Source organism: Dendrobates tinctorius, unplaced genomic scaffold (genome assembly GCF_039654945.1).
Source record: "Dendrobates tinctorius isolate UK_male_01 unplaced genomic scaffold, ASM3965494v1 ptg000196l, whole genome shotgun sequence".
NCBI classification, from domain to species: Eukaryota; Metazoa; Chordata; class Amphibia; order Anura; family Dendrobatidae; genus Dendrobates; species Dendrobates tinctorius.
In genome coordinates, this window is record NW_027361863.1 from 2,738,832 (window position 1) to 2,757,172 (window position 18,341).

Below are 18,341 nucleotides of genomic sequence, written 5' to 3' on the forward strand. Positions count from 1 at the left end.
AAGGGAAGGAGCGCCATTTGACTTTTTGAAATGCAAATTACTTCCAATCGTTAGTGGACACCATGTCGCATTTGGAGAGCCCCTGTGTGCCTAAACATTGGAGCTCCCCACAAATGACCCCATTTTGGAAACTAGACCCCCTAAGGAACTTATCTAGATGTGTGGTGAGCACCTTGAACCCCCAAGCGCTTCACAGAAGTTTATAACGCAGAGCAGTGAAAATAAAAAATATTTTTTTTTCCCTCAAAAAAAAAAAAAAAAATGATTTTTAGCCAGCAATTTTTTTTTTCACAAGGGTAGCAGGATAAATTGGACCCCAAAAGTTGTTGTCCAGTTTGTCCTGAGTACGCCGATACCTCATATGTGGGGGATGACCACTGTTTGGGTACACGTCGGGGCTCGGAAGGGAAGTAGTGACATTATGAAATGCTGACTTTGATGGAATGGTCTGCGGGCATCATGTTACATTTGCAGAACCCCTGATGTACCTAAACTGTGGAACCCCTCCACAAGTGACCCCATTTTGGAGACTAGACCCCCTAAAGAACTTATATAGATGTGTGGTGAGCACCTTGAACCCCCAAGTGCTTCACAGAAGTTTATAACGCAGAGACGTGAAAATAAAAAATATTTTTTTTTCCTCAAAAAAAATTATTTTTAGCCAGCAATTTTTTTTTCACAAGGGTAGCAGGATAAATTGGACCCCAAAAGTTGTTGTACAGTTTGTCCTGAGTACGCTGGTGCCCCATATATGGGGGGGAACTATTGTTTGGGCAGACGTAAGGGCTCGGAATGGAAGTAGTGGCGTTTTGAAATGCAGACTTTGATGGAATGGTCTGCGGTCATTACGTTTGCAGAGCCCCTGATGTGCCTATAGAAACAATAGAAACCCCCCACAAGTGACCCCATTTTGGAAACTAGACCTCCCAAGTAACTTATCTAGATGCCTGGTGAGCACTTTGGACCCCCAAGTGCTTCACAGAAGTTTATAACGCAGAGACGTGAAAATTTTAAAAAAAATTTTTTCCACAAAAATATTTTTTTAGCCCCCAATTTTTTATTTTCCCAAGGGTACCAGGAGAAATTAGACCCCCAAAGTTGTTGTGCAATTTTTCCTGAGTACGCTGATACCCCATTTGTTGGGGTAAACCACTGTTTGGGCACACGTCGGGGCTTGGAAGGGAGGAAGCACCGTTTAACTTTTTGAACGCAAAATTGGCTGGAATCAATGGTTGCAGCATGTCGCGTTTGGAAACCCCCTGATGTGCCTAAAGAGTGGAAACCCCTCAATTCTAACTCCAACCCTAACCCCAACACACCCCTAACCACAGCCCTAACCCCAACACATCCCTAACCCTAATTTCAACCCTAACCATAACCTTAACCCCAACATACCCCTAACCCTAATCCCAACCCTAACCATAACCCTAACCACAAGCCTAAACCTAATTCCAACCCTAACCCTAATTCCAACCCTAACCCTAATTCCAACCCTAACCCTAACCCTCTTTCCAACCCTAGCCCTCTTTTCAACCCTAATCCTCACCCTCTTTTCAACCCTAACCCTAACCCTCTTTTCAACCCTAACCCTAATGGAAAAATAAAAATAAAAATATTTTCTTTATTTTATTAGTTCTGCCTACCTATGGGGGTGATAATTGGGGGGGTTTATTTACTTTTTCTTTCATTGTGATCACTGTGAGAGTGATCAAAATGAAAGAATGGAATCTGCAGCCGGCAGATTCGGGCGGGCGCACTGCGAATGCGCCCGCCATTTTCCAAGATGGCGGCGCCCATCATCCGGACCCGAGGAACACCAGGAGGGATGGGGGGACTCAGGAGGTACCGGGGGGGTGAGGGGGGGGATCGGAGGCTGGCGGGGAGCAGAGGGAATGGGAGGGGGGGCAGATGATGACAGCGGCGGCAGATTGCCACTGTCATTCAGTTGCGGGGGGGCGAATCGGTGTCTCCAGCCATGTCCGATGCTACAGCAGCGTCGGACATGGCTGGATTGTAATATTTCATCAATTTTCATTGATGAAATATTACTATCGCTCTGATTGGCTGTTTCACTTTTAACAGCCAATCAGAGTGATCGTAGCCACGTGGGGGCGAAGCCAGGCCCCCCGTGGTGAATTACAAAGCACCCTGTATCTGCGGGTCGGGTGACCTTTCAGTGACCTAGGTCACCCGACCCGCAGGGGGGCTTTAAAGTCATGACGCCACATAGGCGTCACTGGTCAGATTTGAACCAGGTTTCATGACGCCTATGTGGCGTCATTGGTCGTGAAGGGGTTAAAAAAGCCACAGATTTTAGAACTACACTCCCTGACAGAAGTTATGTTGCTTTATCAATGTTATGTAAATAAAAGCTCATAACCTGATGTTAAATTCATCCATTGGTTGTATAAATTATTCTTTTGAAAGCTGAAACCCTCCGAAATGTGGTTTAGGTTAAGAAAATAAATTGGCATCAATGCAGAAATATTGATCATTTAATGGACACAGAATGGTCAGATTTTGGCAAGACAAAAGTTTTGTCGGCCACAGAAAGTAATGAGATATTCAAACAAATAATTAACTTAAAATACAAATATAAGTTGCATAACATTGGTGAATGAAGTTGTGGTGATATTAGTCATATTTAATATTTTGTGTGACTTCCATGAGCTTGAAGGACTGCATCCATGCGGTTCAACAATGACTCATACAATTTATTAATGAAGTCATCAGGAATAGCACAGAATGCAGTCTTCCATGCCTCCCAGAGTCATCTAGATTCTTTGGCTTTGTCTTCCAAGCTTCCTCTTTCATCCTACCCCAAACATGCTCAATGATGTTCATGTCTGGTGACTGGGCTGGCCAGTCCTTGGGCACCTTGATCTTTTTTGCCTGGAGGAATTTTGTTGTAGAGATGGATGTATGAGATGGAGCACCATCCTGCTGCAGAATGTGACCCCTTTTATGATTTGAAATATAAGAGGTAGCTAATACTTCTTGATATCTTAGGCTATTGATGTTGCCTTCCACCTTGCAAATGTTTCACACACCCCCATACTGAATGTAACCCCAGACCATGATCTTTCCACCACCAAATTTAACTTTCCTGGGTGTATTGTGGATCCATACCGGCTCCAGTAGGTCTCCTGCAGTATTTGTGGCGGCTGTGGTGTAATTCTCCAGAAGATTCATCGGAGAAATCCACCTTCTGCCACTTTTCCAGCGTCCATCTGTTTAGCAGGCTGTGGGACTTTGCAAATGCCACACGGTTTTTTATTTGCCTTTTGTTTAGTGCTGGCTTCTGGGCACTGATTCAACCATGGAGGCCATTTCAAGACAGAATCCTACAAACGGTTCTAGTTGACACAGGGACTTGAGGTGACCAGGCCTGTTGGAGCTCTGCTGCAGTGGAAGAGTGGCTTGCTTTGGATTTTCTAACCAACAAACGTTCCTCCTGAGCAGTTGTCTTGTGGGGTCTGCCGGACCTGGGCTTGTCAAAGACATCTTCAGTCTCTTCAAATCTTTTCTTAATTCTTTGTACTTGACGCTGAGACACAATAAAGGTGCCAGCCACCTCTGCAGTGGATCTGGTCTTCAGCCTCTTGATAATCCAGGCTTTGGTCACAGGGTGGATTTTTGGCATGTTGTCAGAGCTCAAGTTGCAGCTCAAGTGAAGGTCTGGAGTGCTGGGTTTCTTTTTATACACACCCACTAATTAACCGATCAGTTACAGATCACAGGTGAGGATGTAAGCTAGGATTGGGTGCATTATATGACCAGGCGACAAAACTTTTGTCTTTCCAAAATCTGACCCTTCTGTGTCCATTAAATGATCAATATTTCTACATTGATGCCAATTTATTTTCTTAACCTAAACCACATTTCGGAGGGTTTCATCTTTCAAAAGAATAATTTATACAACCAATGGATGAATTTAACGTCAGGTTATAAGCTTTTATTTACATAACATGGATAAGCGACATAACTTCTGTCAGGGAGTGTACATGTACGCTCAGACTGCCCTACATGGAGGTGTGTTATGAGCTCATTTTCTCCTTCACCTTTGATGTCCGATGAACTCCCTCTGCTGGTGAAAGGAGGTAGTGAAATTGATTTGGATGGGAAAAACCTGTCATCTGAACAGGTGGAGTGTGATTGGACATCCGGAATCTCTGAGTGGATATAAGGCCGCCGACGCACTGCTGGGTTGCTGGTGATCCTCTCTGCTCTGAGCTCTGGCCTCCAGTTTAGTCCTGTCTACTAAAGCTAAGTTTTTGCTCTGCTATTGTTCCATGAGATTTTGTCTGGTTTACTTAGTGTTTGTGTTCAGCCAGCCCTGGTTGGGACTGGCTGAACTCCATTTTTGTCTCTGATCAGTTGATCTCTTTGCTCTGTTTTCAGAATATACCTGAGTGCTGATATAGTGATTTTGAAGTCTAGTGACTTCAGGGCCTTTTCTATCAGACGTGTTGGACATTATTTTTGGCAGGGTTTTTGTGTGATTGCAGACAGTTGCTTTTCTTTCCTGTCCTACCTAGTTAGTGAGGGCCCCATCGTTTGTTCAGCCTGTCTTTCTGTGTTTTCATCTGTTTTCACCGTCAATACATGTTCGGGGCTGTCTATTGCTTTGGGGTCTGCTCTGGGGCAGTTTAGATTTCCCTTTTTCTTTCTTTAGGTTTATTTAGTTCTCTGGCTGTGAACGAGGTGTCTAGGATAACCGTAGGAACACCCCACGGCTACTGTTAGTTGTTGTGAATAGGATCAGGGGTCTGCAATCCGCTAGCTACCAACCTCTCCGGTTTTCTGGACTTAGCTTGTATTTTTGTTTTTTCCTCCTCCGGTGACTCATTCATAACAGAATCACCAGCCATACCGCAGATTCTAGGGTACTCAATAGCAGGAAAGAATTGTAAAAAAAAAAAAAGTGTCAGAATTTTTTTTTGTGTATATTTTTTCCTCTTTTTCTCTGGGGCCGTAGGAGGAATTTTCTTAATGGAGATTAAGCAATTGTCTGATCGTGTGGAGCAGCTGGCTGCTGAAGTGCGGGGAATTTCCGCCTATCTTGTTCATTCACATGCTGCTGAACCAAAGATTCCTACTCCTGATGTGTTTTTTGGGGATCAGTCTAAATTTTTGAATTTTAAGAATAATTGTAAATTTTTTCTTACCTTGAAGCCTAACTCATCGGGGAGCTCTACGCAGCAGGTTAAAATTGTCATCTTTGCTGCGCGGCGATCCCCAGGATTGGGCGTTTTCTTTGACACCTGATGATCCAATTCTAACTAATGTGGACGCATTTTTTCAAGGCTTGGGGTTGTTGTATGATGAACCTAATGCTATTGATCAAGCTGAGAAAGCCCTGTTGGCATTGAGCCAGGGTCAGGATTCTGCAGAGTTATACTGTCAAAAATTCCGAAAGTGGGCGGTCCTTACTACCTGGAATGATGGCATTGGCAGCTCTCTTTCGGAAGGGTTTGTCAGAAACCGTAAAAGACACTATGGTGGGATTTCCTGTTCCCTCTGGTCTTGACGATTCTATGTCATTAGCCATTCAGGTTGATCGGCGTTTACGTGAACGCAAAAGTACACGAGAAATGTTGCCACCTGTTGAACAAATGTCTGAACCTATGCAATGTGATAGTTTTGTCTAGGGCGCAACGTCAGGAGTTCAGAAGGCGTAATAAGCTGTGTTTTTTCTGTGGAGATGCCTCTCATATGATTTCTGTCTGCCCTAAACGAGAGAAACGTTTTGCACACACATTTGCTGTGGGTGGTGTTCAACCTAAGTTTCTTCTGGCAATTACTCTGATCTGCTCCCTATCCACATTTTCCGCTAAGGCTTTTGTGGATTCGGGAGCGGCTCTGAACCTGATTGACTTGGATTTTTGCTAAACGTTGTGGGTTTCCCATGACACCTCTGCAGACGCCTATCCCTTTGAGGGGTATTGATGCTACTCCTTTTCAATTTATCTGTACCCGAGCACGAGGCTATGCGATCTTATATTAAGGAGTCGTTGGAGAAGGGTCATATTAGACCATCCTCTTCACCCTTGGGTGCTGGGTTTTTTTTCGTGGCCAAGAAAGATGGTTCATTAAGGCCTTGTATTGCCTATCGTTCCCTCAACAAAATTACTGTTAAATATCAGTATCCGTTACCCCTGATTTCTGATGTATTCTCCAGAGTTAAAGGTGCTTGCTGGTTTACCAAGCTTGACCTCAGGGGGGGCGTATAATCTTATCCGCATTAAGCATGGGGATGAATGGAAGACGGCGTTTAATACTCCGAAGGGACATTTTGAGTACCTGGTGATGCCTTTTGGGCTCACTAATGCCCCTTCTGTCTTCCAGTGCTTCATGAATGATATTTTCCGGGACTTTGTGGATAAATTTTTGATCATCTATCTGGATGATATTTTGATCTTTTCCAGGGATTGGGACTCTCATGTGGAACATGTTCGGACTGTGTTCCGGATTTTGAGGGAGAATTCCCTGTATGTTAAGGGATCGAAATGCCTTTTTGCTGTACAGAGGATTTCATTTTTGGGATTTTGTCTCCGTCAACTATTGAAATGGACCCGGCCAAGGTACAGGCCATTTATGATTGGGTTCAGCCCACTTCTTTGGAGGCCCTCCAGAAGTTTTTGGGTTTTGCTAATTTTTATCATAAATTTATAGCTAATTTTTCTGGTATTGCCAAACCATTCACTGATTTGACTAAGAAGGGTGCTTGTTGTGAGTTCATTTTCCCCTTCACCATTGAGGTCTGATGAACTCCCTCTTCTGGTGAAGGAAGGTAGTGAGGCTGATTACCAAGCACCTGGGCAGGATGATGATGACTGGGTGACGGGAATTACTGACTGGATATAAGGCAGCCGACGCCCTTCTGCCTTGCTGGTGATCTCTCTGAGGGATTCTAGGAGTCCAGTCTGATTCCTGCTCCTCAAAAGCTAAGTTTTCTGTTCTACTTTTTGCATTTGTGTTTTGGTTTTGTTTTGCATTGTTTTCCTTGATTTCTGCTATTCCCTGCTGAGGTGAGCTGAATTCCTTTTTGCTCTGTCTTCAGAAAATACCTGAGTACTGATATAGTCTTTTTGAAGCCCAGCATCTTCAGGGCTTTTTTCCCTATCAGCTGTTGGCTCTTGTTTTTGATAGGATTTTGGCGGATTACAGACAGCAGCTTTTCTATCCTGTCCTATCTAGTTAGCTTGGGCCCCATCATTTGATCAGCCTATCTTTCTATCTGTGTGAGTGTTTTTTCATCTTGCTTCACCGTCATTATATGTTGGGGGCTGCCTATTGCTTTTGGGTCTGCAATCCGATAGCTGCCAACTTCTCTGGTTTTCTGGACTTAGCTAGTATTTCTGTTTTTGCCTCCTACGGTGACTCATTCATAACAGGTGCTGATGTGCTGAATTGGTCTCCAGAGGCTGTTTCTTCCTTTCAAGAGCTGAAGCGGAGGTTCACTTCTGCTCCGGTTTTGCGGCAACCTGATGTCTCACTCCCGTTTCAGGTAGAGGTGGACGCTTCTGAGATTGGTGCAGGAGCTGTTTTGTCCCAAAAAAGATCCGGTAACATCTAAAATGAATCCCTGTGCTTTCTTTTCCCGAAAGTTCTCCCCATCCGAACGCAACTATGATGTGGGGAATCGGGAACTGTTAGCCATGAAATGGGCATTTGAGGAGTGGAGACATTGGTTGGAGGGAGCTAAACATCAAGTCGTGGTCCTTACTGACCACAAGAATTTGATTTACCTTGAGTCGGCCAAACGCTTGAATCCTAGACAGGCTAGGTGGGCCTTGTTTTTCACACGTTTTGATTTTGTGGTCTCTTTTCTTCCGGGCACTAAGAATGTCAAGGCAGACCCCCTCTCTAGGAGTTTCTTTGCTGATTCTCCTATTGTGACCAAGCCTGCTACCATCTTAGGTGAGGGGGTAGTTCTTTCTGCCATGTCGCACGATTTGAGATGTGCTCTGGAAGAGTTTCAGGAGGACAAACCTGAGCGTTGTCCCATTGGAAAATTGTATGTTCCTGACCAGTGGAGGAAGAGAGTAATGTCTGAAGTTCATTGCTCCGCATTGGCTGGTCATCAAGGTATTTTTGGTACTAGAGATTTGGTGAGTCGGTCTTTTTGGTGGCCCGCCTTACCTCGTGATGTCAGGAATTTTGTGCAGTCCTGTGGGACTTGCTCCCGGTCTAAACCTTGTTCTCGCTCTAGTGGGTTGTTGATGCCTTTGCCGGTGCCCAGGAGGCCATGGACCCATATTTCAATGGATTTTATTTCTGATATGCCTGTCTCTCAGAGAATGACTGTTATTTGGGTGATTTGTGATAGATTCTCTAAGATGGTCCATCTTGTACCACTCCCTAAGTTGCCATCTTCCTCAGGGTTGGTGCCCTTGTTTTTGCAACAGGTGGTTCGTTTGCATGGGATTCCTGAGAATATTGTGTCTGACAGAGGAGTTCAGTTTGTTTCTAGATTTTGGAGGACTTTTTGTTCCAAGCTGGGAATTCAGTTGTCCTTCTCCTCTGCGTTTCACCGTCAGACCAATGGGCAGACGGAGAGAACAAACCAGACCTTGGAGTCGTATTTGAGATGTTTTATTTCCGCCGATCAGGATGATTGGGTTTCATTTTTGCCCTTGGCCGAATTTGCTTTAAATAATAGAGCTAGTTCTGCCACTTTGATGTCACCTTTTTTTTGTAACTTTGGGTTTCATCCTCGATTCTCTTCAGGGCAGGTGGAGTCTTCTGCCTGCCCAGGTGTTGACACTGTGGTGGAGAGAATGCACCAGATCTGGGACCAAGTGGTGGATAAGTTGTCTCTCTCCCAGGAAAAGGCCCAGCGGTTTTCCAACCGGCATAAGACCATTGGTCCCCGGTTTAAGGTGGGTGATATGGTTTGGTTGTCATCAAAGAATATCTCTATGAAGGTGGCTTCTCCAAAGTTTAAACCTAGATTTATTGGACCTTACAAGATTTTGGAGATTCTTAATCTGGTCGCTTTTCGATTGGCTCTTCCTGTTACATTCAAGATCTATAACGTGTTTCATAAGTCTCTGTTAAAGAGGTTTGTTGAGCCAGTAGTTCCTGTGGTGGCACCTCCTGACCCTGTATTGGTTGAAGGGAATGTGGAATATGAGGTTGAGAAGAGACTGGATTCTCGTCTGGCTAGACGGAGACTCCAGTATTTGGTTAAGTGGAAGGGTTATGGCCAGGAGGATAATTCTTGGGTCTCTGCATCCGATATTCATGCCGAAAGATTGGTTCGTGCTTTTCATCGGGCCCATCCTGATCGCCCTGGTGGCGTGGATGAGGGTTCGGTGACCCCTCCTCAAGGGGGAGGTACTGTTATGAGCTCATTTTCTCCTTCACCTTTGATGCCCGATGAACTCCCTCTGCTGGTGAAAGGAGGTAGTGAAATTGATTTGGATGGGAAAAACCTGTCATCTGAACAGGTGGAGTGTGATTGGACATCCGGAATCTCTGAGTGGATATAAGGCCGCCGACGCCCTGCTGGGTTGCTGGTGATCCTCTCTGCTCTGAGCTCTGGCCTCCAGTTTAGTCCTGTCTACTAAAGCTAAGTTTTTGCTCTCCTATTGTTCCATGAGATTTTGTCTGGTTTACTTAGTGTTTGTGTTCAGCCAGCCCTGGTTGGGACTGGCTGAACTCCATTTTTCCTCTGATCAGTTGATCTCTTTGCTCTGTTTTCAGAATATACTGGAGTGCTGATATAGTGATTTTGAAGTCTAGTGACTTCAGGGCCTTTTCTATCAGACGTGTTGGACATTATTTTTGCCAAGGTTTTTGCGTGATTGCAGACAGTTGCTTTTCTTTCCTGTCCTATCTAGTTAGTGAGGGCCCCATCGTTTGCTCAGCCTGTGTTTCTGTCTGTGTTTTCATCTGTTTTCACCGTCAATACATGTTGGGGGCTGTCTACTGCTTTGGGGTCTGCTCTGGGGCAGTTTAGATTTCCCCTTTTCTTTCTTTAGGCTTATTTAGTTCTCCGGTTATGAACGAGGTGTCTAGGACCACCGTAGGAACACCCCACGGCTACTGTTAGTTGTTGTGAATAGGAACAGGGGTCTGCAATCCGCTAGCTACCAACCTCTCCGGTTTTCTGGACTTAGCTTGTATTTTTGTTTTTTCCTCCTCCGGTGACTCATTCATAACAGAGGTGCGATTACTCCATTACATAATTTAGCCCAGACAGAATCCCTTTAAGAAAAAAATGCCCCTATTGTAAGCCATGACATGGTGAATGACGCAAAACCATCAGTCCATGCCAAACGGAAAAAACTATTTGCGCTTAATTGAATGGCATAAGAAATTACGAAAGATATTACTAACCTCCTAAACTGATGATCACGGACCACCCTGCTGCCCCATATTGTGGGGTCTACAACAGTCACCAGAATAACCAGAAAGGTTATAATAAAAATCACTAGAATGGCCACTCGCTGCCGGGAGAACTGTGTGACCGAGGGCAGGCTGCAGTGCCAGGACACGGGAAACAAGCAGGAGAAACTGATCCTGAAACAAACAAACAAAGAGATCATTAGTTATACACACCAGCTTCATGGATAACATTTGGGGGCAATTTTTCTTTTTACTTGAATGCATGTAATTGGTGCTAAAAATCACTTTTGCAGTTTGTTTTAATGAAAAAAGTTGCACTATTTGCTTTCTATAGCCTCACTGTTGTACTGTTGTATTGCCGACTACAAAATGAGTTAACTGAAAACCCTTCAGTGAGCTCGTTCTGACAAGTTTATGGAAGAAATTGAGGATCTTTTCTGGGCGCCTCTTCGCCGATTTATGACCACATCAAAGTTGATTATGGAGGGAAACAAAGATCCCCCAAAAAAGTCAACATTTTTAAAGAAAACTAATTACAAAAATCAGTTCTAGCTCCAAATACAATTGCTTTAACATTATTTTTATATTTTAACTGGCTGACAACACAAGAATCAAAATCATTAAGAAAGATTGTAAAAGCCCAAGTAGTCAATGACCCAGGAAGTCCACTGATGGACCCTTTTTCACATTCATGTTGCCAAATCAGCTGTTCCAAAACTACAACTCGCAGCATGCCCTGACAGCGTGAAGCTGACATACGGAGTTTTTACAACAGCAGAGGAGTTATAGATTTTGGAAATCCAGAGCTGCAGCCGTGGTCACTAACTAGTACAAAACTACAGCTCTCAGTGTCTCCTGACAGCAGGGGAATGCTGGGAGATGTAGTTCTGAAACAGATGAAAAGTTGCAGGATGGAGAACACTGGTCTGGTCTTCTCATGGATTGGGTGCAGTGATTTTGCCCCCTGTACCCTTTGCAGCCCCCACACACCATCATTTTTGCATTTATAGTAATTACCTGGCCATATGATCCCCGTCAGCTGCTCCTCACGTCTGTTGTCCACATGTCACCTCATACACCGTGTGCCGCAGGGATATGGAGTCACATACACCATCATCGCCCTCCGCCTCCTCCTGCCTGGGAAGTACACGAGAGTCACACCTGGTACATGGCCGTCATATTGCCCAGTTATAAGCTACAAGTGACTGACAGAAGCGTTGAACATTAACCACACAGATAACAGTCAGCCGATGCTGGTCGGAGATAACCATGAGAGGCCGCCCCGTGGGTGCAGGCATTAGACCAGCAGGACGGCCTGGCCCTTGGGGCTGCCACCCTGGGAGCGGACGGGCCGGGCCGCCTGTTCCTCAGGGATGCCCCCAGGGGGGGGTGACTACCACCTGGAGGCTGAGGAGCCGCCCGGTAGGTGCAGATATTAGACTAGCAGGACCGCCTGGCCCTCAGGGTACCTATGTGGGTGGAGGAGCCGCCAATTGGGGGTAGAGGGACTGCCTGTCCCTCGGGGCTCTCACCCTGGGGGCGGAGGGGCTGCCTGTCCCTCGGGCCTCTCACCCTGGGGGGCGAAGGGGCTGCCTGTCCCTCGGGCCTCTCACCCTGGGGGGCGGAGGGGCTGCCTGTCCCTCGGGCCTCTCACCCTGGGGGGCGGAGGGGCTGCCTGTCCCTCGGGCCTCTCACCCTGGGGGGCGGAGGGGCTGCCTGTCCCTCGGGCCTCTCACCCTGGGGGCGGAGGGGCTGCCTGTCCCTCGGGCCTCTCACCCTGGGGGCGGAGGGGCTGCCTGTCCCTCGGGCCTCTCACCCTGGGGGCGGAGGGGCTGCCTGTCCCTCGGGGGTCTCACCTTGGGGGCTCCCACCAGGGGGCGAAGCGTCCGCCTGCCCCCCAAGGCTCCTATGTGGCTGGAGAGCACTTGCACCCCTGGACATTTAAGGAGCTGGAGGAACCAATTAGAAAAAGGTCTCCATGTGACAAATCTCTTTAAGCTAAAAGGGGTATTACTAACTGAAAGCTTCAGCGCCCCACAGCTCCGACCAGAGGTGGAGGACACCTGCCCCTCAGTGCTCCCAGGTGGGTGGAGGACACCTGCCCCTCAGTGCTCCCAGGTGGGTGGAGGACACCTGCCCCTCAGTGCTCCCAGGTGGGTGGAGGACACCTGCCCCTCAGTGCTCCCAGGTGGGTGGAGACCACCTGCCCCTCAGTGCTCCCAGGTGGGTGGAGGACACCTGCCCCTCAGTGCTCCCAGGTGGGTGGAGGACACCTGCCCCTCAGTGCTCCCAGGTGGGTGGAGGACACCTGCTCTAAAGGAGTGGATGTAAAATCATAATGTTCTATATTTATACACAGTAGATCGGCAGTAGATGCTGGGACTAGTAGTTCTACTGCTATATAACCTACCGATCGCTGTAGCTCAGCGCATCAGTCTCCCGGTCAGTGTCACTAGCCTCTCACCCCCCTACAGAGGCCCCATACTGCCCGGTGCCCGCAGAGCCTCCGCACCCGGAAGTCAGGAGCCGGCACTCCGAGCCTCCGCTACCACGTCGTCTTCAGACTTGTTTTTTTTTTTGTTCGAAAAAACTTTATTGACTTGGCAACATCGTGTCTGAACATAGATGTCACGTGACCCGGAGTCCTGGACTGTGGCGGCGGCTTCCGGGAATCCGGGTCAGAGCGGGAGCGGTGTGTGGTGTCACAGAGAGCACGGGGGACACACTGATAGCAGCTGCGGGCTGGAGGCTTCCTCCCCACCGCTCTCCATCTGAAGTCAAAACGTCAACCAATTAAAGTTCACTTTTGAGTAGTTGTTAAATTGTATCTTTAAAACTTTCCATGAAGTCTATGGACACTAACCCAGGATGGGGGATCAGGCCTAGTGAAAAGGAAAATGGAGGCTTTGGATCAGGCCTGTCCGGACATCGTGGTCTGTACGGTGTCTGGGTGTCGTCTCCCATAGGCGTACACCCAACAATGGTGGCGCCTGATGATGGCGCCTGTACCAATATAGTACGTGGCCCTGTTGGCACATAGGCCAAAAATCCGTTTTGCAGGGGGTTTGGACTTAAGCCGTGATGGGACCACCAAACGTGGGCAGTGTGAGTGGCCTTAACCTCATCTGCACCCATCCCACTTTACCCAAGTCCTTCCCATAAGGCCTGTTTCACACTTCAGTTTTTCACAATCAGTCAAGATCCGCCGATTTGCCAAAAAAAACGGACTCGCCATTTTTATTGGCGGATCCGTTTTTTTCCCCATTGACTTTAATCATCGGCGGATTTTGACTGATGATCGTCTGTTGCGTCCGTATTTGTGCAGATTCGCCACAATTTTGGCGTCCGCTCAGATCACCGAACGGACCATGCAATGTTTTTTTTGCTGTCCGGATCCACATTTTCCTCTTTTAACCCTGAATCAAGTCTCGCTGCGGGATGAAAATTCTCTCTCTCACACTCTCTCTCCTATATCGCGCCGGGGTTCCTTTAAATTTTTACCATGGGTGGATCCGTACGTCCGCCATTCCGGTGACACCTGTTCCTGTCAGTCCGCCTGCGGATCCGTTTTCCGCTATTTTGGCGGATTTAGACTGACGAGAAAAACTGATGTGTGAAACAGGCCTAAGCTGCGGCCCAATGCTGCACACAGTCTTATTCCCATCTATGCGTCTTTCCAAGCCTTCCATGATGGTGTTTGCCTTGGCAGCAGCTGCCTGGGACTGGATTTCTAAAATAAGTTTACTGTTCTCCAATACCTCTATGGCCGGGATCACACATGCAAGAAACACGGCCGAGTCTCACATGTTAATACCCGCCACTGCCGCCGGTACTCGGATCGGAGCGTGCAGCCGCATAGCAATACATGGAGCCGCACGCTCCGCTCCCGAGTGCCGGCGGCAGTGCCAGGTATTAACATGCGAGACTCGGCCGTGTTTCTCGCATGTGTGATCCTGGCCTAAGACCACGTTCACACAATCAGTATACTACATCAGTATTTGTAAGTCAAAACCAGGAGTGGAACAATAAGAGGAAAAGTAGAATAGAAACCCGTCACCACTTCTGTATTTTTCAAAATGCTAACCAAATACATCCATTATAGGTTTATGGTTAAAACATACAACACTGCCCTTCACCTCAAAACAAACCTATTTCAACACCCTCATCACCTCACTATCCAATAACCCGAAACGTCTCTTTGACACTTTTCATTCCCTACTCAACCCAAGAGTACAGGCCCCAACCACAGATCTCCACGCTGACGATCTGGCCAATTAATTCAAAGAAAAAAATTGACCATGGCCGGCAGGAAATTATCTCCCAATCCCGTCATACCATGCACTGTCCTCCATCCCCCACTGCATCTAGCTCACTCTCTGATTTTGAACCAGTCACAGAAGAAGTAAGCAGGCTCCTTGCATCTTCTCGCCCAACCACTTGCACCAGTGACCCCATTCCGTCACATCTCTTCCAGTCTCTTTCCCCTGCTGTCACCACTCACCTAACAAAAATATTCAACCAACCTCTCTCTTCCGGTATCTTTCCTTCCTCATTTAAGCATGCCATCATACAGCCATTACTTATAAAACCATCCCTCGACCAAAACTGTGCCGCTAACTATAGACCTGTCTCTAATCTTCCCTTCATCTCTAAACTCCTGGAACACCTGGTTCACGCCCGACTTATCCGCTATCTCTCAGATAACTCTTCTCAACCCTCTCCAATCCGGTTTCCGCTCTCTACACTCTACTGAAACTGCCCTCAGTAAAGTCTCTAATGATCTACTAACAGCTAAATCTAACGGTCATTACTCCATGTTAATTCTCTTGGATCTCTCTGCAGCATTCGACACTGTGGATCATCAGCTCCTCCTCACTATGCTCCGCTCCATCAGCCTCAAAGACGCCGTTCTCTCTGACCACTCATTTACTGTATCTTAATAATAATAATAATAATAATAAATTTTATTTCTATAGTGACAACATATTCCGCAGCACTTTACATTTCAGAGGGGATTTGTACAGACGATAGACATTACAGCATAACAATAATCACATAGGTCATAACAGATACCAAGAGGAATGAGGGCCCTGCTCGCAAGCTTACAGTCTATGAGGAAAAACGGGGAGACACGAAAGGTGGGTGGTAACAATTGCCCTGCATGTTTGGACCAGCCATAATGTTATGTGTGTAACAGTACGGACACAGAGGGCTAATGGATGCATAAAGCATGTGGGAACATGATGCGGGGAACCTGGTTATGGTAAAACTTTTGACTGTGAGTTAGGTTAATGTGTTGAGGCGGTACGTCAGTCTGAATAAATGCGTTTTCAGGGCACGCTTAAAATTGTAGGGATTGGGAACTAATCGTATTGACCTGGGAAGTGCAATCCAAAGAATTGGCGCAGCACGTGTATAGTCTTGGAGACGGGAGTGGGAGGTTCTGATTATTATCTTTTGCTGGCTCCTCCTCCTCTCATCTTCCCCTTTCTGTTGGGGTTCCTCAAGGATCGGTTCTAGGCCCCCTCCTCTTCTCCTTGTACACTGCCCCTATTGGTCAAGCAGTCAGTAGATTTGGGTTCCAGTACCATCTCTATGATGATGACACCCAATTATACACTTCTTCTCCTGATATCACGCCTGCCTTTTGGAAAACACCAGTGATTGTCTTACCGCTGTCTCTAACATCATGTCCTCTCTCTATCTGAAACTGAACCCGTCAAAAACTGAACTTCTTGTGTTTCCTCCCTCTACGAACGTACCTATGCCCGACATTGCCATTTGCGTGTGTGGTTCCACTATTACTCCCCAGCAACATGCCCGCTGTCTTGGGGTCATACTTGATTCCAAGCTTTCATTCGCCCCCCACATCCGATCACTGGCTCGCTCTTGTTATCTGCACCTCAAAAACATTCCTACAATTTGGCCCTTTCTTACTTTCGACTCTGCAAAAACTCTTACTGTTTCTCTTATTCATTCTCGTCTCGACTATTGTAACTCTTCTAATCGGTCTCCCTCTTACCAAACTCTCCCCCCTCCAATCTGTCCTGAATGCTGCAGCTAGGATCATATTCCTCACCAATCGTTACACCGATGCCTCTACCTTGTGCCAGTCATTACACTGGCTACCCATCCACTCCAGAATTCAGTATAAACTTATTACCCTCACCCACACAGCCCTCCATGGCTCAGCACCACCCTACATCTCCTCCCTTGTTTCAGTATACCACCCTACCCGCGCCCTCTGTTCTGCTAATGACCTGAGGTTAACATCCTCAATAATCAGAACCTCCCACTCCCGTCTCCAAGACTATACACGTGCTGCGCCAATTCTTTGGAATGCAGTACCCAGGTTAATGCGATTAATCCCCACAGTTTTAAGCGTCCCCTAAAAACACATTTGTTCAGACTGGCCTATCGCCTCAACGCATTAACCTAAATATTCCTGTGTGGCTCATTCAAAATATATTTAGACTGTTAACTGGTTCATGCAGTAACAGGAACACCCGATTCTCACACTATGGGTGGTCTGAACAATGAAAGCAATTGTTACCATCCACCTTTCGTGTTTCCCCTTTTTCCTTGTAGAGTGTAAGCTTGCGAGCAGGGCCCTCATTCCTCTTGGTATCTGTTATGATCTATGTGATTATTGTTATGCTGTAATGTCTATTGTCTGTAGAAGTCCCCTCCAAAATGTAAAGTGCTGCGGAATATGTCGGCGCTATAGAAATAAAATTATTATTATTATTATTAATAAATACTGACTGTGTGAACATGGACAAGGCTATGTTCACAATTTGCGTTTTTGCAGCGTGTTTATTTTGCCCCTTTTTTATGTAAATTTTAAACTGCATTTTACTGTACCAGAAAACGCTATGAGATTTCAGCAATCTCATGCAAGCTTTCTTTTTCCTAAGTGAACTGGAAAACTGCTTTGTCTTTGCAAACTGCAGCATGTCACGTCTTTCAGCATTTTTTCACCCATAGAAAGCAATGAGAAAGTGAAAAAACGCAGCTACATTCACATTCACTTAGGCTACATTCACATGTCCGTTTCAGTTTTTACATCTATCAAAACTGGACCACTTCTTGGCTCATGTGTCATCCATTTTTAAAAAGTGAAAGAAGTGAACAGTCTGACCTTTTTTCCCCCTTATACCATATGGATCAAATAAAAAGGAATTAAAAACGGATTTAACACTGATGTAAAACAGAATATCTTATGTTTTGATCGATTCCCATAGATCAGAGTGGTCGAGTCAGATCTGCAAAAACGTATGAGAATACGACACAGGCATCACACACGGGTCTGTTGAAGAAAACTGAATTGTGAAAGGTTCTATTAAACCTCATGGGTCCGTGTGTGAGTGTAACCTAAGGGTGTGTGCACACGACGTCTCTTACAAGTGGATTCAGCTTGGAACCTGCCTAAAGAAAGCGCTAAAGAAACTCCAAAAAGTTTTAATATAAAACAATAAATTACTGTTCATTAGTTCTTTTTTTCCCACCGCAAAAACACTTCATAAAAATCACCGCTGGCGTTAGAAATTCTGTGTACACGAACCCGAAGTCTTATTTATGGGAAGTTTTTCTCTTGTTTCTTCCCAGGTACATAACTTACATTTATCCATATTAACCCTACGGTAATTTGCCGTTTTTCCGCCGCAGCCTCCAGCTTCTCCAAATCCCTTGGTAATATTGTATTATCCTCCTCTGTGTTGATTAGTTTATAGTGCTTAGTATCATCTGCAAATACTAATCCTCTGTAAGAAAATACATCAGCAACGCAAATCTCTCCCCTGAGAGTTCACCACAATGTATCAGCATGGACACCGAACTGTTTAGCTCTCGGAGGATTGCTGAGGCTGGATACGATTGTAGAAAAATATCAAACGGAAGAGGAACTGGAATAGGTCTTCAGCATCTCGATGTTAGACTTAGGGCACAGTCAGACGGTCATATAACACGGAAAACGAACGTCGCAG

The 18,341-nt window shown here is 46.1% G+C and overlaps 1 protein-coding gene across 2 annotated transcripts in view; it reads right to left on the bottom strand.

Moving 5' to 3' along the window:
- ENTPD7 (ectonucleoside triphosphate diphosphohydrolase 7) overlaps positions 1–12,910 on the bottom strand; it is a 43,517-nt gene extending 30,607 nt beyond the window's left edge. Inside the window, exons 1-3 of one of the 2 annotated variants that reach the window (XM_073552806.1) lie at positions 12,767–12,910; positions 11,374–11,489; positions 10,348–10,530 (exon numbers count right to left, since the gene is read on the bottom strand). In XM_073552806.1, the coding sequence (XP_073408907.1) occupies positions 10,348–10,530; positions 11,374–11,381 (191 nt within the window). In that variant the 5' untranslated portion in view covers positions 11,382–11,489; positions 12,767–12,910. Of the gene's footprint in view, positions 1–10,347; positions 10,531–11,373; positions 11,494–12,766 lie in introns of both variants that reach the window. The other variant, XM_073552805.1, reaches the window with a different exon arrangement.
- Between the last annotated feature and the right edge of the window lie 5,431 nt (positions 12,911–18,341).